Genomic DNA, 22,032 nt, shown 5'->3' with positions numbered 1-22,032 from the left:
AGAACTTGATTTTCTGGTGACATTGTAATTCTATCACAAATGACAAAGTGCAAAAAAGATCAGTTGAAAAGAATTGACAGTACCTTGAAACAATGTTATTACGATGAATACACACAGGAGTTAAACAAGGGCAGTTAAATTAAGTCAAGTGATGCTGAGGGAATTAGCTTAGATATGCGACACAAAAAGTAATAGATGAGTTTCGCTATTTGGTCAGCAAAGTAGCTGATTACAGTCAAAGTATACCACATGCAAACTTGCAATAGCAAAAAAAGCCTCTCTTAAAAATGGACATTTGTTAACATCAAATTTAAATGTGTGTGTCAGGAAGTATTTGCTGAATGTATTTGTCTAGGACAGTAATGTTGCATGGAAATGATACATGGATAATAAGCTGCTCAAACAATAAGAGAACAGAAGCTTTTGAAATGTGGTGCCTCGAATGAACTCTGAAGGTACAATGGATAGACTGCATAATTCATGAAGTGAAACTTAATTAAATTGGGAAGAGACGACATTTATGGCATATCTTGACCAAAGATGGGGACTGATTGATAGGACACAGCATGAGGCAATGAGGAATAGTTAGTTTGGAAATTGACAGAAGTGTGTGGGGTGGGTGGAAGAGGGGTTAAAAATTTTAGAGGGACACAAAAACATGACTATGATGATCAGGTTCATGTGAACAAAGGTTGCAGTTCTTACTCAGAGAGGAAGATACTTGCACAGGATAAAGGAGGAGAGCTACATCAAAACAGTTTTTTAAATGACAAATACAGCAACAATAACATTCAAACATAAATTGGTATACCGTGTCATAAAATATTTTTGGGTGTTTTATTGTCAATGGAAAGACACCTGAAATTCATGAAAGGTTGTAAGTAGTCTCTACTTTCGTTCCCTACAGTTATGAAATGACTGTACGAATTTAAAGATGGCCAAACTTCTTGTGAATATCACACGCATGAAGACTGTTGTGAGAAAGCTACCACAGACAGTGCACAATCTGGTATTTGATGATCTGAAATTAATGATGAATGAATTACTTGAGAGGACAGGAAATCGAGAACTAGATGATGTATGTTATTCATGAATAATTAATTATTATAAGGCTTCCTACAAGACAGGCGCCCCATTTGGTGAATGCTGAGGCGAAGAAAATGTGAAAAGTAAGTTATTAACACTGCTTCAACCATTTTAAAACACAAAATTACTATGTGGACTGATTTGTTAGTACACAAGAGATTTGTATCTCCTCTTTCAAACCAGAAAAGAACAATGGACGAACAGCAACTCCTGTGCCAAAAAGTGAAGTCGATTTCTCAGATAGTTATCTGAGATACAAAACAGATTCTGTTAGTGATTTAACTCACATGAGTGACTCAATAGTTGGCAAACTAATCACTACTGTTTTTGGATGAATTGTACAGAGAAGAATTGTCTTCCAAGCACACAAAAATTCTGCTGATGGTGAAGATTTGGCAATGGGGAAACTAACTCTGAAGTACATCCAGCCCATTCACTTTATGTTGCATCCTCTTACTGCAATCTTTTTCCCACATCTGAGGACATATGCAGCTGGAAAATGTATTGAGTACAATGTAAACATCACGGCAGCCATACATGACAGCTTTGCTGTCCTTCCTGCGTATGACTTCAGGGTGGATCCTAGTCATTAGAAACATGTTAAGTGTCCCACAAAGGGCAATACATCAAACATAAGTACATTTTTAACCAAGAAACAATTTTTCACATTAAGGTTGGCAAACTGAAACATTATTCTCACGTATTTCATATTGGGTTTAGAAAAGCAATGACAAAACTGGACAATCAATCACAGCTTCTATGTTACAGACACATTAGTATGTGGAAAATAACAACGGAGTACAACATAGCCATGAAATTAATGAACATCAGCCATTAAGTGCACTTGTATTTCTTTCCTGAGAAATTAAATGAGGGCAGTAATCTCAGTTGACATAATAAAGCAATATGGAACACACAGCTGGTCCAAATGAGCAAAATTATATTTATAAAATTGTCATGAGGAGCTCCGAACAAGGAACCAAAAGACAAAATACTTCTACCTCCACCAGATCTATACAGGGATTCAACAAAGTCAGTAAAGAGCATAGCGTATACATTGATTGTTTAACATCACTGATTGGGGCCAATTTTGAGCTAACACGGAAAATAAACGCAGTTCACAAATGCACTATGATGCAAACACAGACTTGGGCTACCTTCGGAGTGGATACAAGTTTTAAAACTTATCAGGTTTTAAAGGTAACCATTACACAACATCACAGAAACTATCGGTGCTTAGGGTAGTAGAGGTATGCATTTGGATTATCTGCTTAGACAAGATTATGTTTAATAACTATTTCTTAAATGTAGTATGAAATATAGGGAGAAACAGTTAAAGAGAAACAACAAAAGGAACACGCGTAAAATTCAATTATATGGTTGAGTCACCCACTTCTCATTCTGAAATTAAGAAAATTATATATTCTCCCAAAAATACAGGCTTATGTGGATTTGATGGTGTTTCCTACACCACACTAACAACTTGTCACCACATAATAAGTGGTTTTTCCTCTTAAACCTGTAATACATCACTAACCCAGCGCATTTTCCCAGAAAGACTGAAATACACTATTGTTGAATATTGTGAGAGCTGATAGGAGAGGTGTCAATAGCTACCAATCCATTTCCCTACTGATACCATTTTTCAAAACTTTCAAGAAGGTGGTGCTCTAGAATAGCATCTCACTTGTGCAACAATAATGTGATTTGTTCCTCACACTTTGGATATCAAAATACAGTGAAATACCTATTTTACACTCTTGTGGGGTCTAGAAAAAAAAAAAAAAAACACACAAAACTGAAGAAAATGTAGTCGCGGAAAACATTAAAACCCCCAAAAATATGAGCAAAACCATTTTTAATTGGCATATATGATTAAAAATCATAATCGTCATCAATATATTGTATAAAATTCGTATAAGTAAAGAAAATTAAACGTATAATACAATGTTTATACAATAAGTTTTGGTAATGAATTTCATAAGTCCTTAAAAAATCACAAATGTGTAACAGAAAGTAAAAGCTTGTCAAAAAATTGAAACTGTTATCTGTGTATATGGTACTCTAGCTATTTTTCACCATGCTATACATATTATACATCAAAACACGCATTTGTGGGACATATTTCCTTTGTTTTCACCCAGAAAAAAAGCAAAAATTGATAAACATGTTCAATTAGACCGAAAACTGTGAAGTACAATGAAATGTATCAGAATCATAACATGCGAGGGGGGGGGGGGGGGGTGTTTTCCTTCTCTAGCCAATGGCAGATTAAATGGGTTAAGTAGACTTCAAGCCGCTGCATGTGTCCAGCTATTTCATGTCGACACCAATTGGAAACATCTTTTGAAATACAGACACATCTCTCCAAAGCAGTGTCAGTACAGGACAAAGGAAACAATGTTCCAGGCTAGCTACCGTATGTCACTGCCGCGTAGCAATACAAACCCTACAACAAAATACTGTAGATTTAAAACCAATTATTGAAATTCTTTGTTAAATGCAATCTTATTCTTTACAACAATGAAATGCACTGCGATGGTTATGACCTGCAGGTCACAAGTCACAATAAATAAATAAAAAAAGAATGAATGATGACAATGTCTTTCACTTTGTTTTCGTGGACCTTCAAGAATTAATAATGGAGCAGCACATATTACAGTTTTCTGTCTCTAGATATGGTGTGGCAGATAATACAAAAACAATACAAGAAGAAGTACTGCACGCAATGCAAATACACTGAGAAATGTTTGCTGCCAGTGTGGACAGCAACAAAGACAAGAAACAAAGACAGGAACAGATGCAAACCACTGTAAGAAATACAGTTTCCAACAGAAACACATTTCCAGTGGCAGTGAGGACACTGTTTCATATTACATTCTGCTATCACTAGTGGGCTTTCGACTATTGACTTCTGTGAGCGCTTGTGAATGACCACTTTGTGAACTTCAATTATTCATTTCCTTTGTAGTGTGTGATGTATGAGTGCAGTATGCTGTTTCAAAGCAATGGTGCATTGAAAGTACAATACAACAAATACATCACATTTATCATAAAATGTCAATTCATAAAGCATCAACAATGTAAGGCTTCAAGAGATTTAATGGTAACTAATGTGCAGTACTAAATTCAGATGAGTAAACTGTATGGTAATGGCTAACGTCATTGTTAGCCGAGTTCGAAGTTATAAGTTCGCAACTCGCTACATGCCAATACTTTTTTCAACTTAGCATTGTTATCATGTTTGTTATGATCATAATACATGTTATGCAATATTTGACGTTAAGCATTTCTAGCCGGTTGAGAATGAGGGATGAAATAAATATTTGCCTGTTTATTTCCAAATGTGTGGTGATTTAAGAGTGCATGGTTAGGCAGAAACCTTCAAGGGCAGCTTAAATGCATTTGGGTGAAACAAGCAGTAATAAAATTTATACTGTTCCTTGTCATAAATACTTCACTGTTTATTTCTGAATACGTGGCAATTTCTGATTGTGTGGTTAGGCAGGAACTTATGTGGACAGCTTAACTTGCTGCAAGTTGAACATTGAGCAATAACATTATTGCTGTTCCTTGGCACAAATATTTCGCACAATCTGCAACAAACATATTGCTACAGATGAGATTCTCCTATCACTAACACAACCATAAACATCAAATCGGTGCTATAATGATCGACAGATTGACAGTCACATTCCTGGTCGCCTTCACAGTACCATCGCATCACAACTACATTTGTTCCTGCAAAAAGTAGTGCGAACGTACTTGACCCATCATCATAGCACAGTGAACAGCATCATTGCACAGTGAAGTCAAGTTGTGTTGGCAACGCCAATCATGGATTACGTCAGCATTTCCTGTCTCACATCTCCCCTTTCTGAAACAGCCTGAAATATTCCCTTAATTCCATCACCACCCACAGTGTGAACCATCTGTCTTTTGTGCCACTTATAACTCGTTCAGTCACATCAAATATCAATAGGAAGAAAATGGGATGAAGTCGCGTGAGATGTTGAGTAAGAACGCAGAACCGATTAAACTTTATTAGAAAGAAATGTAAAAACAGGGAATTTTTAGCATTGATATTAGGGGTTTTTCACAGAACCTATGAATTTATGGTGCAGAATCACGAAAAATCAGAGAATGTAAAGTCGAAGTTCTACTGTAGCTGCTTCATGGAAAATTTCATTCATATATTCATTCATCAAATACTGCAATCATTCAATAATAAAATAGAAATGGTTGATATTTTTGTGATCTGCATAGGAAGTTTCACTGTATGAATCATAATATCTTCCTTGTAAAATTATGTTTTATAAATTTATGGTAAAGGCAACAAATGGTTAATGTCTTACCTAACCAAAAGAATGTATAAAGTTATACTAAATAATTCAACCAATGTAAGCACGAGTCTTTTGATTTGGGAAAAAATCATTTAGGACATTCCCCAATGTTCACTGTAAGGTCCACAACTGTTTCTCATACATGTAAATGACATTCCATCTCATATACAACATGCAGAATCAATTCTTTGTGTAGGTGATGCTAGAATTGTTCTCAAAACAAACATATATAAAGTGGTCTGATTCTTACATCTAGAGGTACTAAACCAATGACAAACACACAGTAGGGAAATAATAATTAGGGTGGAAATTCCAAAAATTTTACATGTTCATACTGATGAGATTTTGAAATGCAAAATTTACGAATTTTTTAACTTATATAACAAGTCAGTTTAACCACATTTGTGCTTTGAATCATTACAAATCTTGGGGCGAGAGAAATCAGTAAGTTAACACATTCGGCTTATTTTCATTGGGGAATGTCATATGAAATAACTTTCTGCAGTAACTCATCTTTAAGAAAGAAAATCCTCTTTGCTCAAAAGAATGCTGTAAGAATAATATGCTGTTTTCCCCCCATGATCATCTTATACACATCAATTAAAGGAGTTGGAAATTTTGACTACCGGTTCACAGTATGTTTATTCAATCATGAAGTTGGTAACAAATAATCCACTATAGTTTCAAAGAAACAAGGTTTTACATAATTACAATAACAGAAAAAGTATGACATTAAAGTTGTCTTTGTCAGTAGCTTGTAGTCTCGTGATCTGCACCACTGCTTCACAATCACAGGAACCTGGGGTTCTATTCCCAGCGGGGTCGGGGTTTTCTCTGCTTGGAAAAGAGAGAAAGAGAGAGAGAGAGAGAGAGAGAGAGAGAGAGAGAGAGAGAGTGTGGGGGGGTTGGGGGGGGGGAGGTCTTATTCATTTCATCAACCTAACTATTCATATAGCAGAGATGCTGAGCCACAACAAAAATACTGTCAAACAACACTGGCAGCCTTTTTGTTGAGCCTATTTGTGACTCAGAATCTGTGCTATATGGTGAGTAGCAACTTGCATTTCATAATACTGTCACTATTCCATCCTGGAGTTTCCACTGCTTTATTATAACTTACTATCCATTATACATACAAAATTGGTTTCACCAGCCTGTGATTTACCAGGCATGGTCCTTTTAGAGGTGGTATACCCTTGCCTTCCTCATATCTATGAACAGAATTATTCATCCAGATGTTTGAGGACCTACACTTTAAGATGTATTCCAAACAGAGATGCAACTCAGCATTTCACACATATCAGAAGAGAGAGAAATGGAAAAAAAGAAAATACAACAACTGACTCAGAAATGTTCCCTAAAATGTTTGAATGCAAAGTCCAACACATAACCACAGAGTCATCAAGAGAGAGTTTCTATCTTGGCCAATAAACATGACTTGATATCTGACATTTAAAATTTGATATTTAAATACTGCACTTCTGTGGCCACTTGTCTACTCAAGCTGAGTGTTCGCTACTGAGTCATTCCATGTCAAATCAACACACTTTCAATAAAAATTTTACCTCACCCTGATAGATTTTGCTGAAAGTTGGTATACTTGGTGCTGAAACTAAGAAAAATACCAAATTTCAATTTTACCTCAAACCATTCCTGAAATATGGTCATGTAAACTTTTCACAAATTGGCCAAAAATGTGTGAACAGTCTTTTTTTAAACTGCCCTAGGAGCTGCCCTAATTGAGCTAAAGAACTGGGAAAGGTGTCATTTTGCAGCATTTTTCATGCTCTTTCCAGTGATAGACAACAAAATATAGCTTCTAATTAATAACCTTTTTCAAAATGGTAATCAATATTTTGATTTAATTTTTTTACAAAAAGTACATAATTGAAAATTTTCAAAATATTTCCATAACTACTTCATAGTGTTGTAAATCACATGGCAAAATATAAATGTGGGATGATGATGGGTTCATTGTAAAAAAATTATTCCGGACTCTTGTTTTTCACTAACAGCCCTAGTTTGACCAAACTTACCTTTAAGGTAGTACATCAGTAGAGGACCGTATACATAGGGCTTGATGTCTGCACAGTAATTCAGAGACTGGAGCCATTGTTGAGATGATGTAGTCTGCATTATTAACTTCTAAGGCTTTGTGTGCCTATAGCATTATTGTGTACTGTGGTTTTAGTGAAAATCAATTGTTACCTCTGTGTTGACCAGTCTGTATCTATTATATTTAATAGTTCATTTTCAAGTAAATCTATACATTGAAGGACAGTTTATAAGTGGTTTTTGTATAAATATGGAACCAAGTAAAAAGTGCAGTGTTGTAAGAGTGCAGTGTTGTAATCCATTGAAGAAGTCAAATCATTTTATTAGAGACAGGAAAAAACCGAGAAATGTCACAACATGGATGCCCAAATTATTTCCTCAAATACCAAGTGGTGCCAAGATTTGTCATAAATGTAGGAGAGATGTAACCAAATTGAAAAATACACCAGAGCCCATCAGTGATGAAAGTGTTGAAGAAGAATCTTCTGGATCAGAGATAATCATCCGAGACCAAGACCCTGACTTCACTCCAACTTCAGTAGCTGTTAAAACATTTAACACAACACTTTAAGAACTAGGTGAGTCCCCAGTTGACAAGAGAAAACTAACATCTAGGCATTACGCCAAATCAAAAGTAAAGAAAATCTCATCAATGGCACTTAAACTTTTTGTTGCTCCTGAAACTACTTCGTCAGATGAATCCGTTCTTGAAAATCTTAAAAGAAACTTTAAAAATTCTATAAGTAGAGCAAAAAAACTAATGATTCTTACAAGTTTACTTGAAAATAATGAGGGAATTTAATGCTCCTAATTACATTGTTCGGCAGTCCAAAAAAATTTTGAAAGAGAAAGGATTCATGGAAGGTCCAAACCCAAAACCAAACCCAAAACCAGGGAAGTGTTTACCAACAGAAACTGTCAATACTGTACATTCATTTTATGAAAATAATGAAGTTAGCAGGGCAATGCCAGGTATTAAAGATTGTGTGACAATTACAGAAACAAGTGGAAATAAAACAAAAATATCAAAAAGACTTATTTTGTGTAACCTTAAAGAAGCTTACAAGCATTTTAAAGACAAGTTTCGTAACATAAAAATAAGTTTCTCTAAATTTGCTGAGTTGAAACCAAAACATTGTGTATTAGCTGGCCGGAATGGCACACACACTGTCTGTGTGTGCACAACTCACCTAAACATAAAATAAATGACAGAAAATGGCAAACTAAAAACAGTAACAAAAAGCAGCTTAAACAATTATAAGTAGTACATTGCAAAAATGCTTTGCAACCCATCATCAGTTGATTGCAACATGGCAAACTGTGAATACTGCCCAGGAGAAATTGTCATACATAAAATTTTAAAAGACGCTTTTCATGAAAACTTAATTGAACAAGTTCAGTTCCGACAGTGGATGCCAGTTGACCGATGTAATCTGGAAATTGTTCAGAAAACTTCTTAAGAATTCATAGATTTATTTTGTAGTAAGATGTCGACTTTGATTCGGCATGACTTCATTGCCAAGCAACAACGAACATTCCTTAACTCCACAAGAGAAAACCTTATGGAAAATGAATTTGTTGTCATATGTGATTTTTCAGAAAATTATAGTATAGTTCTACAAGATGAAGCTCAGAGTTTCCACTGGACAAGACAACAACACATTACTATTCATCCTTTTGTTATATATTACAAACAGGAAGACAAAATTGAGCATATGAGCTTTGTCATTGTTTCTGATTGCCTGGAGCACAATACAACTGTGGTTTACACATTTCAAAAGAAGCTAATTTCATATCTAACAAATTTCAAAAGATTCCAAAAAAAGATATACTATTATTCTGACGGTTCTGCCGCTCAGTATAAAAATAAGAAAAACTTCCTGAACCTTTGCCTTTATGAGGAAGACTTCAACATAAAAGTTGAGTGTCACTTTTCAGCCACAGCACATGGGAAAGGGCCTTGCGATGGAGTAGGGGGTTCAATAAAGACTGGCAGCTCGTGCAAGTTTGCAAAGGCCATACCAAAATCAGATCCAAACCGCACGAAATCTGTTTGAGTGGGCAGTAGATAATATCACAAATGTTGATTTTGCATGTTCCACTCAAGAAGACTATGCTGCTTCAGAAATATTCTTAAAAAGCCGACTTGAAGAGGCATTGACAATCAAAGGAACACAGCAATTTCACGCTTTCATTCCCAACACTACATCAAAATTAATAGTCAAATACTTCTCAGGTGATATGCAGAGTTGGGAGAGGGAAGTAACTACATCACCAGACAAACTGAAGTTACAAGACGTATCAGGCTATGTCATCACTGTACATGGCAGAAACTGGTGGCTTGGGTACATTTTAGAAAAAAACGAAGAACCTGATGAAGTGAAAATAACTTTTCTTCAACCATGTGGACTAGCTAAGTCATTCTCTTATCCTGCACATGCAGATGTCCTGTGGGTGTCAGTTGTGGATGTTCTCACAAAAGTGAATCCATTTACTCTGACAGGGAGAACATACATTCTTAATGAAAGTGATGTAAACCAAACCCAGGCAGCTTTATTAAAATGAAATATGTGAAGTTCCAAGGCAATTTATTGGGAAACTGCTTTCAACTCAAAACTTAATTTTTGTCTCAGGTTAGTATTAATGTATATTGTATAGAAAGTTGTTTCAAAATTATTGTTAGTACCTATTGTGTTAAATTTAGCTATGTACAGATACCTGTTACTCAAAAACAAGCATTACATATTTAATTTGTTTAATAGTTCCATTTCAATCATCATGGACCAGAACTATTATGTAAATACTTGTACTTATTCATACTTTATTTAAGTTTGTAGAATGTTCAATTTCTTGTTTTTGTTATATCGGTTAATATACTGTTATAAAGTATGCTGATTAGTTTTGGTTTAATAAGGTGATGTTTTGATATTACTAATACTTTTTTTCCTTCCCTTCAGTATATTTTAAAGAAATTCCTGTTTGTTAAAGGTCAATTTGGTCAAACTAGGGCCGTTAGTGAAAAACAAGAGTCCAGAATAATTTTTTTTAACAATGAACCTATCATCATCCCTGATTTATATTTTGCCATGTGATTTACAATAGTATGAAGTAGTTATGGAAATATTTTAAAAATTTTCAATTATGTACTTTTCGTAAAAAAAAATTAAAATTAAATCAAAATATTAATTAGTATTTTGAAAAAGGTTATTCATTAGAAGCTATGTTTTTTTGTATATCCCTGGAAAGAGCATGCAAAATGACACCTTTCCCAGTTCTCTAGCTCAGTTAGGGCACCTCCTAGGACAATTTAAAAAAAGTCCGTTCACACATTTTTGGCTGGTTTTTGAAAAGTTTAGACAGCCATACTTCAGGAATAGTTTGAGATAAATAATTGAAATTTGGTATTTTTCTTCGTCTCAGTGCCCACTACAAGAATACCAACTTTCAGCAAAATCTAAGAGGGTGAAGTAAAATAGGTGTGTTGATTTGATATGAAATGACTACTGTAAAGGATGTTCTATCATTATTGCCCACAACTGAACTTCATATTCTTACTATTCACTGAAAATAATTTTAAATTCACTTTCTTACTCTGATGCTAAGTGCCAAAGAAATGTGTTTTCACTTTAATCAGAATTATCAGAAGTTGTCTCTAATTATTCTTAGAATTCTTATGGAGGCACTCATTATTTACATCACTTACATTTGCCTTAAGGGGGGTAAAATGTCAAACAGGCTGACTTTGAGCAGGAGAGGCACCACAGAACATTTTAATTTCCACTGTCTATACTTTTACAAATAAATCCATAAAACTTAGTCAACATGGCCAGGAAGGATTCAGGGTTCACACCCATACAAGTGGAAGTTCAAAAACATAACAAAATAAAAATTTTTTACTCGTGAACTATCATCATTTTTTTCACTTACTATTGGCTGCATTTGTTGCTATAGGTACACTTTTCTTCATAAGTAAGAGAGATTCTTTGATGAATTTTGCAAAAAAACCACACTTATAGTTTTTTTTTTTTAACACTGCTTTTAATGCCATCTGAACAGTATTGACATATGCAGAGAAACGGGCTGGTGATTAGATGCTGTACTTAGGTAGGCGGAACTTTTGTACTGCACAGTGCAATGAGAGACAGTGTACAAGTTTCTAAAGCCACCCCGCTGCAACTGGTGCTTTATCGGCCGGGAAAAACAATGATAAAGTTTGGAAGTGTAGGAAGTTTATACAAGCAGCAGTGTCAAGTCAGCCCGTGAAGTGTTCACACGGGTATGTAAAGGAACTGTAGTAGGACAAGAGGTGCGAGTGAAATGAACTTTCATCTAGAAACGGCAGCAAGTGGAACGAGGTGGCAGACTATGTAGGCGACTGGTGAACTACAAGAGACGGTGTTTCTACTGCAGTGGACCAGCATCTGGAGCGGTTGGTAGCCGTGATGGAAGAGGTGGGCTGTATTCTGGTTCAACCTAGGCAGAGCTTGGTGGGCAGACCCACAGTTTCATCTCGCCATGCAGTCAACTGGCCCAGGGCAAAGATAAGTAGTGTTCTACCTAAAGTTTTGTGTGTGTGTGTGTGTGTGTGTGTGTGTGTGTGTGTGTGTGTGTTTACCAAGAAACTTTGCAGAATGGCTGAAAACAATCAGAAAATGGTAGATGAGAAACTGAAGATCGATTTAGGTAATGCAAATTATGAAGATGATTCAATGATAGATAATTTCAGTTTTGATATATCACAAACAGAGGACGGTGCTTTATCTGGGTATCTAATTATGATGTAGATAATGAATTGAGTGTGGAGGAATCCAATGTTAAATATATACCTGTTCCTGTTAAAGAAATGAAACAGGAACCAGTTTGCAAATATTCTCAAACATATGAAGGAGATGGGTTCAGATATAAAATCTTCATTAAATGCTGATATCAACACCAAAATTAATAAAATGGGTAATGACACTGACACTAAAATGAATAAATTAGGTAGTGATATGGATACCAAAATGAATAAAATGGGTTCAGGTATAAAAACTTCTTTACGTTCTGAAATAAATGAGATACATACTGAAGTTGATCAGGGGTTTACTAACTTGACAATAGAAATGGAAGCTAAAATGGAGGACAAAATTTTGAATTTGAGAGATTCTTGGACAAATGACCAGACTTTGTTCAGTAACAATGTTAAAAGTGACAATCATGTCAGAAAAGAATGTAATACTGCCATTGTGGCACTGAAAAGTGAACTAACTAAACAGATTGAGCAAGTTGCTGAGGACAACCAACAGTCAAAGCAACAGTTACATTCAGAATTAAACAAAGTTAATGATAAGGTCCATAATGTAGAAAAGCACTGCGAGGAGACTCACATTGTATTAGCAGATAAAATCAAAGAAGGAAAAGATGTGTGTGCAAAGTTTGGTATGTAAGCTGCCAGTAGTATTACTAACATAGAAACTAACACCAGCAATTCAGTACGAGTGCGAATGAGCAATTGTGTAACCCTGGAAACAGACTAACCAAAGTAAAGCAGTAATGGTTGTGTGGTATCTAATGGTGTTGTGGAGTCATCTGAAATTGTATATTTACATCATAGGTAATTTTTGAAATTTGATCCCAGTAAAAATGTTAACCCTAAAGGATTCTGGAATGATTTTGATGAGGTTTTGCCAAAAGTATGGTGTGATAAGCAGAAGATTGGATTTATTACTTCAAATTTGATGGGAGAGAAGAATTTGGGGAAACTTGACCTCCGATAAATATGACCGCTTATTGGAGTTCAAACAGGCTTTTTTTCAATAAGTATTGGGGAAAGAGAAAGCAAATGGAGATTTTAAATAAATTCTGGTCAGGGGAAAAATATGATCCCAAGAGAGAGAGCATAAGATGATGTGTATAGAACTGGGTTACAACTTTGTCCTATTTGAATGCCAAAGTAGAGACAGAGCAAATTATCATGGGGATTGAAAATAAATTGCCATTGTATTGGCGAAATAAGATAATTTCTGCACCCAGAGATGACACTGACCGGTTTGTGCATTATTTGGAAAGAGTAAGAAAATACTAGGAGAAATTTTAGGCCTCCCACTAGACCAAATGACAACAGAGCCGAAGTTAATGTAAACAGAATAGGCGTACAGCGTGTGAACAGTTATAGAGGCAGATATCGGGGGAGAGGTGGCTCTACTGGAAATAAATTCAGTGACAGAGTACAACATTTCGATTGCCGTCAGCTGGTCTGATGATGTAATGGGTAGGCACAGCCCGATAGGTGACAGAAACGTCAGAGGCAATGACGTCACACAGGAGGAAAACTGTTAGCAATCTGTAATGATTTGCAGACTGGAACCATACAGATTAAACCCACTAGCAATGCCTTTTGTAAAGAAGGCACCTACTAAACAGCATAGGAGTAGCATAATAGAAAATAGAAGGCTAGAGGAGAATGACATTGCAAAACAAATTGGTTATTCAGTAAATTCAGTAGTTTTTCGTAAAAGGGATAGCTCAAATAAAGATCGCAGGAACCATATTAAGAAGGAACTAAATACAGAAAGTGAAGATACAGATCAGGAGGTGAGGGTGAATTAGCACTGAGAAACAAACGAGAGGCTACCTACAGACGGTGGAATGAACACTATGGAGATACAAGAGGAGGTTGTGAATAGGTTGAATCAAGTAGTTTCCAAGAGTGAGGAAGAAGAGTCGGAAGAGGAAGAATGAGATGATTTAAATAACTCTGGCAATACCTTGGACAGGGTTGCACAAACAAGAGTGAGTACAGAGGGTGAAAAGTTAGAGAGATGTTTCGATTTATCTATAATGGACAGGATAGTAAAAGCTGCCACTATTAATGAAGTAAAAGGGGATCCAGTTAAGTGTACTTTCCACAAAATGGTAGGGTTTGACAGATGAAATAGTGCACAATTTAGTACAGGAGCCTGAGTCTGTAATCAGAAGAGAATATGTTGGACAACCTATAATTGAGGTAATAGTTTTTAATGAAAAAGTTGAGTGTTCAATAGACAGTGGTTCCGAGGTGTGTGCAGTGTCACAGGAATTTGTAAATGGTCTTCCTGAAACCAAAGAAGTAACTATTATGCCAGTAAGTGGGTTAAAAATAATAGCAGCCACTGGTGGAAGCAAAAAGGTAGTAAAACAAGAGTTAATGATGCCCATTACTGTAGGTGGCGTCCAGATTGAACAGAATTTTTTATTAATGGACTTAGCACTGAAACGTTTGTAGGGGCTGATTTCTTACATAAATACAAAGGAAGGTTAGACTATGGAAAAATTGAGGTGGCAAAAATATACAGGGAAAATTGTATCCATTCTTTTTGTTGGAGAAAAAGGATCTATTGTCAAAGAACTGCCTATATGTTATTGCAAGGCCATAGTAAACAGTGAAGACATAGATGATAATGTAGAAGGGAAAGAAGTAGATCATTCTGGGACAGGAGAAAGTCACTATGTTGATATAAAACCAATCAAGTGGTTGGGAGTCAAACATATACTGGACCTGAAAAGATACTTAATGGAGCAGCAATTAAACAGCAGTAACTAAGAAGGCTCAGTGGAGACATTCTTTGCATTGTCAGGTGTTTGACAAACACAAGGCATCCCGAGTTGTTGGCAATATTATTTCCTTTTCGTTTTGTGTTGTCAACCTCACTCTTCATCATTCAGAACTTTTGTTATCATCTTTCCTTCTTCCCTATCTTAGTAGCGAGTGAGGTAAACCTAGTGGTTCCAGTAAGAAACTAAAATACTACCCAGAAAGAGAGAGGAATGAAAGTGAACTGAAAGGCAATACAGTAATGTGATTAATTTTCCGAAGTCTATAACCTGGAAAGAAATTGCTGTAAGGAATGTATTCAAGGCAAGAGAGAACTGCCTACTAAAGAAGTAAATAAAATTGTATACGAGATAATGAAGAGCCACAGTAGTTGGCTAGTGTAGAAGGTGTATTTGCAGAGCCACAAAAGTTGGCATGAGTTAGTTCCAGTATTTTTCTATAAGGATATTTATGTTCTCTGTATATAGGCGTATGTGAGAAAAAATTTCAGGAGCCACAGAAGCTGGTAGGAACAATTTTCAGTAATTTTATAAGGACTTTTCATTAGTTTTGTATTCTCTGTGTATAATGTGTGTGAGATGTGCTTCAGAGCTACTGAATATGGATTGAGTGACATTCAGTAATTTTCTAAAATTGTTCTCTTTTTTATATAATATATGTAGGAGATGTTGCAGAACTGTAGAAGGTGGCATGAATGATTTTCAGTGTTCAATAAATTTGTATTCTTTATATAATGTATTATGTTGTTTTTCAGAGCCGCAGATGGTGGCAGAAATAATTTTTCAGTATATTTAATGATGTATTTTTTCTTTACATATAATAGCTCATTTGGGTGAAGCCGTGGAGTTTAATTAGTAAATGCAGAAGACAAATTTTTGCTGAAGGAAAATTCCTAGAGAAAAATATTTCTGGACTTTTTAATCAGCAATATTTATGGCAATAACTTGCTTAATGATTAAAACATACTTTGAAAAGAAGATTTCAGCAGTAGTACTGATGTTGGGTACTGTTAAAATTTTAGAAACAGTTAATTCACTTTTTAATGAGAGGATTAATATGAAAATGCCACTACAGTAACGTTTGGAAACAAATTTTGAAATAATTCTTTGAAGAAATGTTTACTTTTGAATCTGAGAGTCAAGCTTTGAGAAATATTATTTATTAGGAATAAATGCGTATGTTAGGTTAGAATGTAAACACTAAGGATGGACGCTTAGATGTACTGCATATTGCAGGTATGAAAAAGGTGACAGAACTGGATATGGTACTGAGAGAGAACCCGATGTTGAGACAAAGCCAGATGCTGTATCCAAAGCCAGATGCTGTATCCCAGTGACAAGCCCTTATGTGATCCAGGTGTAAGTGTTTGTGATCTGTACCCACTGGCTTCGTCCGTGAAAGGAGTTGAAACCCCCAAGTTGTTGTCAGAACAGTTTTAAGTTTAGAGACGACCCCCACATTGCCGTGTAAAGTTTAGGAAAGGACACCATACGTAGCGCCGGAATTATATTTAAGTGAAGTTTTTGGACGCTACTTAAGGGATGAAATAGAATTATTGTTTCTTATTAAATATGTGGAAAACGTAAAAGTTTGATTAGAAAAGAGGTTGTTGTTTCAAGAACTTATGTAAAAATTCCCTTATATGAATGTTTTGTAAATTTAAATTGAGAGAGAATGTTGTAGCATGGGATTTTGAGAGAAAAGAATTGAAAATTTTTTGTATAAGAATTTACTGTATGCCATCAACCCTTAGCCATTGACTATTCATGTAACCGTATATAATGTTCTAATGTAATCTTAGATATTTTGTTTATTTGAGAAAGACTTCAGTTCAACATAGATTTTAGTAAGAACAATTTTCATTTGGCTGTGTCAGTGTAGCTATCAAAATCATTCTTAAACAAAATTTATGGCAATAAGAACCGTAAAATATACTCAAGAGAAATTTTAGGTTCTCGTGGGGGTGTGTAACATCATGAGCCAATACGCAGTAGCATTTTATTACAGTAAGCTAACTTGAAGTACAGGCTCGTAGCTTTGGAAATGTTGGCAGTGGCAATATACAGCCACTGATATCTTAGTGTGACTCACTCACACCTGTCACTAGCCCAGCCGTGGGAAGCGCAACCTGTGTTAGTGCGACAGAATACTCAAGCCCCTAAGAATCTAAATAAACTATATTAAATACTATTCAATTTAGTTAAAAGTCAATATACTGCCCTTTGTCATTAAAAAGAAGAGTGTGTAAACTCTCAGCTTTCTATCTGCTATAGTTTTGGAGTTAGTGGGAATTACATAAAACACGCCAAACCAACACTTAAGACTAAGAAAAAGACTCAGTTAGGAATAATAACAGCTTGTCTTTTAGTATCATTTGAAATCATTACTGGAATTCACAAAATGTCAGGTCAATTTATTTGGATTTTCATATTAAAAAACTTAACTACTTTACATTTTTGTAATATAAAAATGACAAATTTATTATTTGTGTTTAATATTGTAGGAGTAAATGAGAGTGTGTATGTGGGACATACGTTAAATTTAAAGATTAAATTTATGTAATGCCTTACATAATCATAGCATGGGAAAGATGTTTGTGCCCACTTTGCTGATGACGTATGTCTAAGTGTACTTGCTTTTGTAAGGAGGCAGCCATAACAACAGTTGAAAGTAAAATCATATTCTAAATTTATTCCAAGATTAATTTCCTTTTCGTTTGGTTTTGTTAAGTCTTATATTAGTATTTATTCTTATTCTTATATTGTATTCTTATTCTGATATATTCTTATTATTATATTATTCTTATATTAGTATTTGCATGTTGGAATGACGTAAATGCATCTGTGAATAACGATTGGCGTGAGAATAATCTCAAACAACTCTTCTGACTGGCCAGCCAAAATGATTGGCCAATAACAGTTAAGCAGTTCCTGCGCACCGCTAGAGAGAGATGCTGTGGTAGAAGCAGTATCCAGAGGAGTCGCTAGTCAGCTATCGGATGTGCAGGTCATGTTGAATGCTTCCATTTTTACTATGTGCAAAATGAAGAAATAAGTGGCTTCTTACATCCAGGTTGTGTGGCCATAATAGCAGTTGCATTTACGGACAGTTTTGTGAAGTTTGGAAGTTTTTGGATTGTTTTGTTGGAAAAATGACCGTGTGTGAATTTCTGGCCTTTTTAAAATTCCACATGGCATGTTTCATACTCATCTATGGAATATTTGGTGAGCAATTTCTTTATTAGATATCCACTGAAAAAGGAGCAAATGTGAAACTCGTATATTGTAGCAGAGTAATGACTGTAAATCGCGTGATAATTCGGGTTGGACCTAAGTACATTCCTGGCTGCCTTGTGTGTGTACTGGGTAGTCTGAACTGTGAGCCGAGGACAGTGATATTATTCGTTAATTAAATAAGGGCTGATGGCAAGTTTTATTTTGAACCTAAAGAAATAAAAGAAATTGTTGCAGAATTTTGACATTTTTCTAAAGAGATGGAGAAATTGCCCTCCACCAGAAAATTGTTATAAGATATTACAGGATAGTTTGCTACCAGGGTTTACGTGGAATTTGCAAACGTAAATATTGACGATGCTTTTCTTCAACGCTGCTTTTAACACCGTCTGAACAGTATTGACGTATGGAGAGAAACGGGCTGGTGATCAGACGCCGTACTGAGGTATGTGGAATTTTTGTAGTGCACAGTACAATGTGCGAGAGTGAACAAACCTTACGCACAAATTTCGAAACCTGACCCGCTGCAGCAGGCTGCATCAACCCAGTCAGAATACTGATGATAAAAAGAATCAGATCAGAAGACACTTAGTTCTAAGCAAATTCACTACCAAAGCCAATGACTAGTTCATACAGAATTTCTCTAAATTCATTTAACATTTAATCTGGACTCTTTCCTATACTCAACAAGAGGTTCAACACACATTTCAGGCACAGACTTCCCCCATTGTTATGTATAAAAAAAATCTGGATTATTTATTACACTGTGTTATCCATACTTCCAGCCATATGGCTAAATTGTGCTAATTCCACAGAATAGTGCACACTGAAACTAAACAATGGTAAGACATACAAGGAAACCACTTACTGCAGAGTCTGCCTCAGTTGATATCTCGTCTGTTACCTCTGCTTTTATCCAAATAATGTTGTTGTAATCCATCGCTGCAGTTCTAAGGCCCTGACAACCAAGGAACAGTACACATATGATTATATTCAATACGCACTGTCACTAAAAGATACAACTAAAAGGCAGAATTTCTTAGTTCCAAGACTAGCCATAGCACATGCACCAATACATAGGAAATAAATTTAACAATGCCTGAATGCCACAGAGTGCTATGACAAGAACTGATTTACAATTCTTGGGTTATGAAGAGTCAGCTAATACATTATCACAAAATGACATCATGATCACATGCAGCAGAAACATATGTTATTGCTTGCTGAATTTTCTTTGTGTCAATGGTATACTATCATACTGAGATAATTATGGGAGATGTATATTCAGTTCTCCACATGTATCTTAACTTCAGCAATGTAGTCAAGCAAAACAACTAATATATGCAAAGTAAATTTTTCATACAAAACGATTTAGGATAGTCAATGTAAATTTTACAAATAATTATTAGTTTAAATGAGCTTGCAAACTTCTGTTACGGAAATGATTGTAGACCTATTTCAAAAATATCTTTATGTATGCTACATCTAACAGGTTTATAATCCTGTTTTTAGTAATGTAGATAAGCAAAAAATAGAATCTGCACTTCCAAATCATATGTGGACCACTTTAATACGTAATCTCTGAACTGAGATGTCATTATTTATTCCATTATTTACTTGCAGGTTAGCCACAGAATGAAAGTCTACCCTCACAGCATGTTCAGCAGTCTCTGAACGATCCTGCCAGGATGAAATCTCTACCTATTCACTGTAGTCCACACACTGTACTGCGGAACAAATGAATTTTAATACAACCAAATTTTCAAATTGGTTAATTTTCTCCTACAAAAATAATTTATTGAAATGGCTTCCTTGTAACTGCATGTGCACGATGAACGTTCTCATGGTGTGCAACGCTACGAGTGAAAATGACATCTAAGTAGTAGCTATTCCTCGTCTAATGACATTTTATACATCTTCCATAAAGCCTTTCCACTGTACTTAATGAAACTAATTTACATCACGCACATTCTAAATAGCAGCACCAAACAAAAGATAAAATATTTTTACGACATTTGCTATCATTCCCACAAGAACATTATCTGAACTGACTGTGGAAACTTGAGTCTGAAGTATTCAAGAAGAGTGTTTCAGACGCTACAATACGGAGGCACAAAGCTCCTGAACACAGCAAATACTCTTCTTGTATCTTTACGAGCATTATTATATCAGAGGGGGCTATTCAAGATAATATAACGACACTAATATACTGCTTATGTGAACATTTTGCGCCTTCTCATGTAGAGCATGAAGTATTGAAGAATGATTTCCACCTTCACTAGAGATAAGAGAAACTAATGCAAAAACTATATATACTATTGTTTTCACGAACTTCAGGAAGTTACATGTAGATTTTATCGGATGCAGCCAAATTACCAAATACTTCGAAAAACGCTATAGACCTACATACTCGTCGACTCGGTATTTTTCATATTTGATGTGCGGTATACGTACGTGATGCACATCAAAATACTGATAGAAAAATTATCTACTTCTCTGTTACAACTCAAAAACTCACAGCCTTATCGAGAAGAATGTTTTGTTTATACAAACATAACCTAAAACAATTACATACAAAATTCACACGATGTCCCGGCTCATCATTAAATGCGCAAACTGTTATCCATCCACAACCGTTCAGATACGGAATAAAATCGCTTGCAAGTGTACCACCAAAGTTACTTCAAATTATTACAATACAGTCATTAACAGTTACGATAGCATAATGACAACGTATTTACAAGTTACTTCTTGAGTCCTATGGAATTATAACAGTAACGAAATTATGGTAGTAATTTTATTTCAAAATAAATTACTACCTTTCCTTCTTTGATGTTTGTAATCACTTGTCGCTTATTTATTACTTTACCTCAAGGATCCAATATATGCACGTACGTAGTATTCAAGATGGCAACTGTTTGTCTATTGCCAAGGAGGTTCACATAACTGGTGGTCGGAGAGACATCTATCATGTGTCAACCGGCCATTTGGTTGCGCAAGTAAATGCTGCAAGTCCTATCCCCGGTGTTTTAGTGAACACACTACTGTATTCTGTTCATAATAAGAATAAACCTGACGCAAAGGAACACAAATGCGATTACTGGTCAGAAGACTTAGCACACGCACACTGGTGGTGTTACGCTATTGTAAGTAGGTTCTAATTATGTATTACATATCTTATTACTAAGTTACGTTAAATGAAACTTTTAAGATAATCTAATGATTAATAGCCATCAACGTTTTTCTCAGTTACGCTTTAGCTATGTAGTTTTTATTTCAAAAATCGTCTACAGTCATAGACTCTGTACTGTTGTGCTCTGACTGTCGCGTTGTTAATAGGCAGTATGAAAATGGCTGACGATGCTTCCTGCTCCGTAGAGAAACAAGTGTGTGGCATACGGTTAAAAGTGCAGAGATATAGGTTGCTTTTAATGTTCTTCATACATTTACAGAAGAATTTTTCCGAGGGACTGTATTTGGTACAGTTGACGTGTAGCTACACTAAGGACGTATAGCAGAATCAGTAGCGTAGTAGATTGATATTCTGGTGCAAGGCTCGGCTTTGTTATTCAGTTTTTTCGTTCAGTACCAAATACCTACATCCCTTACTAGAACTCATCATCATTTCTTATGAATAATACACGCCTTCTTGTTTCTGATTACATACTGCATGCGAAATACCTATTTTCATTTCAAATATAGAGTCTTAATTATCGATATATTATGAAAGATTGTTAATAAG

General features: G+C 35.4%; 1 protein-coding gene across 4 annotated transcripts in view; it reads right to left on the bottom strand.

Annotated features, from left to right (window-relative positions):
• LOC124553716 (zinc finger protein 708-like) overlaps positions 1 to 21,221 on the bottom strand; it is a 224,135-nt gene extending 202,914 nt beyond the window's left edge. For 2 of the 4 annotated variants that reach the window (XM_047127616.1, XM_047127619.1), the window contains exons 1-2: positions 21,160 to 21,221; positions 19,159 to 19,248 (exon numbers count right to left, since the gene is read on the bottom strand). In XM_047127616.1, the coding sequence (XP_046983572.1) occupies positions 19,159 to 19,230 (72 nt within the window). In that variant the 5' untranslated portion in view covers positions 19,231 to 19,248; positions 21,160 to 21,221. Of the gene's footprint in view, positions 1 to 19,158; positions 19,249 to 21,109 lie in introns of those variants that run through there. The other 2 variants (XM_047127617.1, XM_047127618.1) reach the window with 2 other exon arrangements.
• Between the last annotated feature and the right edge of the window lie 811 nt (positions 21,222 to 22,032).

This window comes from Schistocerca americana, chromosome 11 (assembly GCF_021461395.2).
Source record: "Schistocerca americana isolate TAMUIC-IGC-003095 chromosome 11, iqSchAmer2.1, whole genome shotgun sequence".
Taxonomy (NCBI): domain Eukaryota; kingdom Metazoa; phylum Arthropoda; class Insecta; order Orthoptera; family Acrididae; genus Schistocerca; species Schistocerca americana.
The sequence above is the reverse complement of the archived record's forward strand: the minus strand, read 5'-3'. Positions and strand labels throughout refer to the sequence as shown.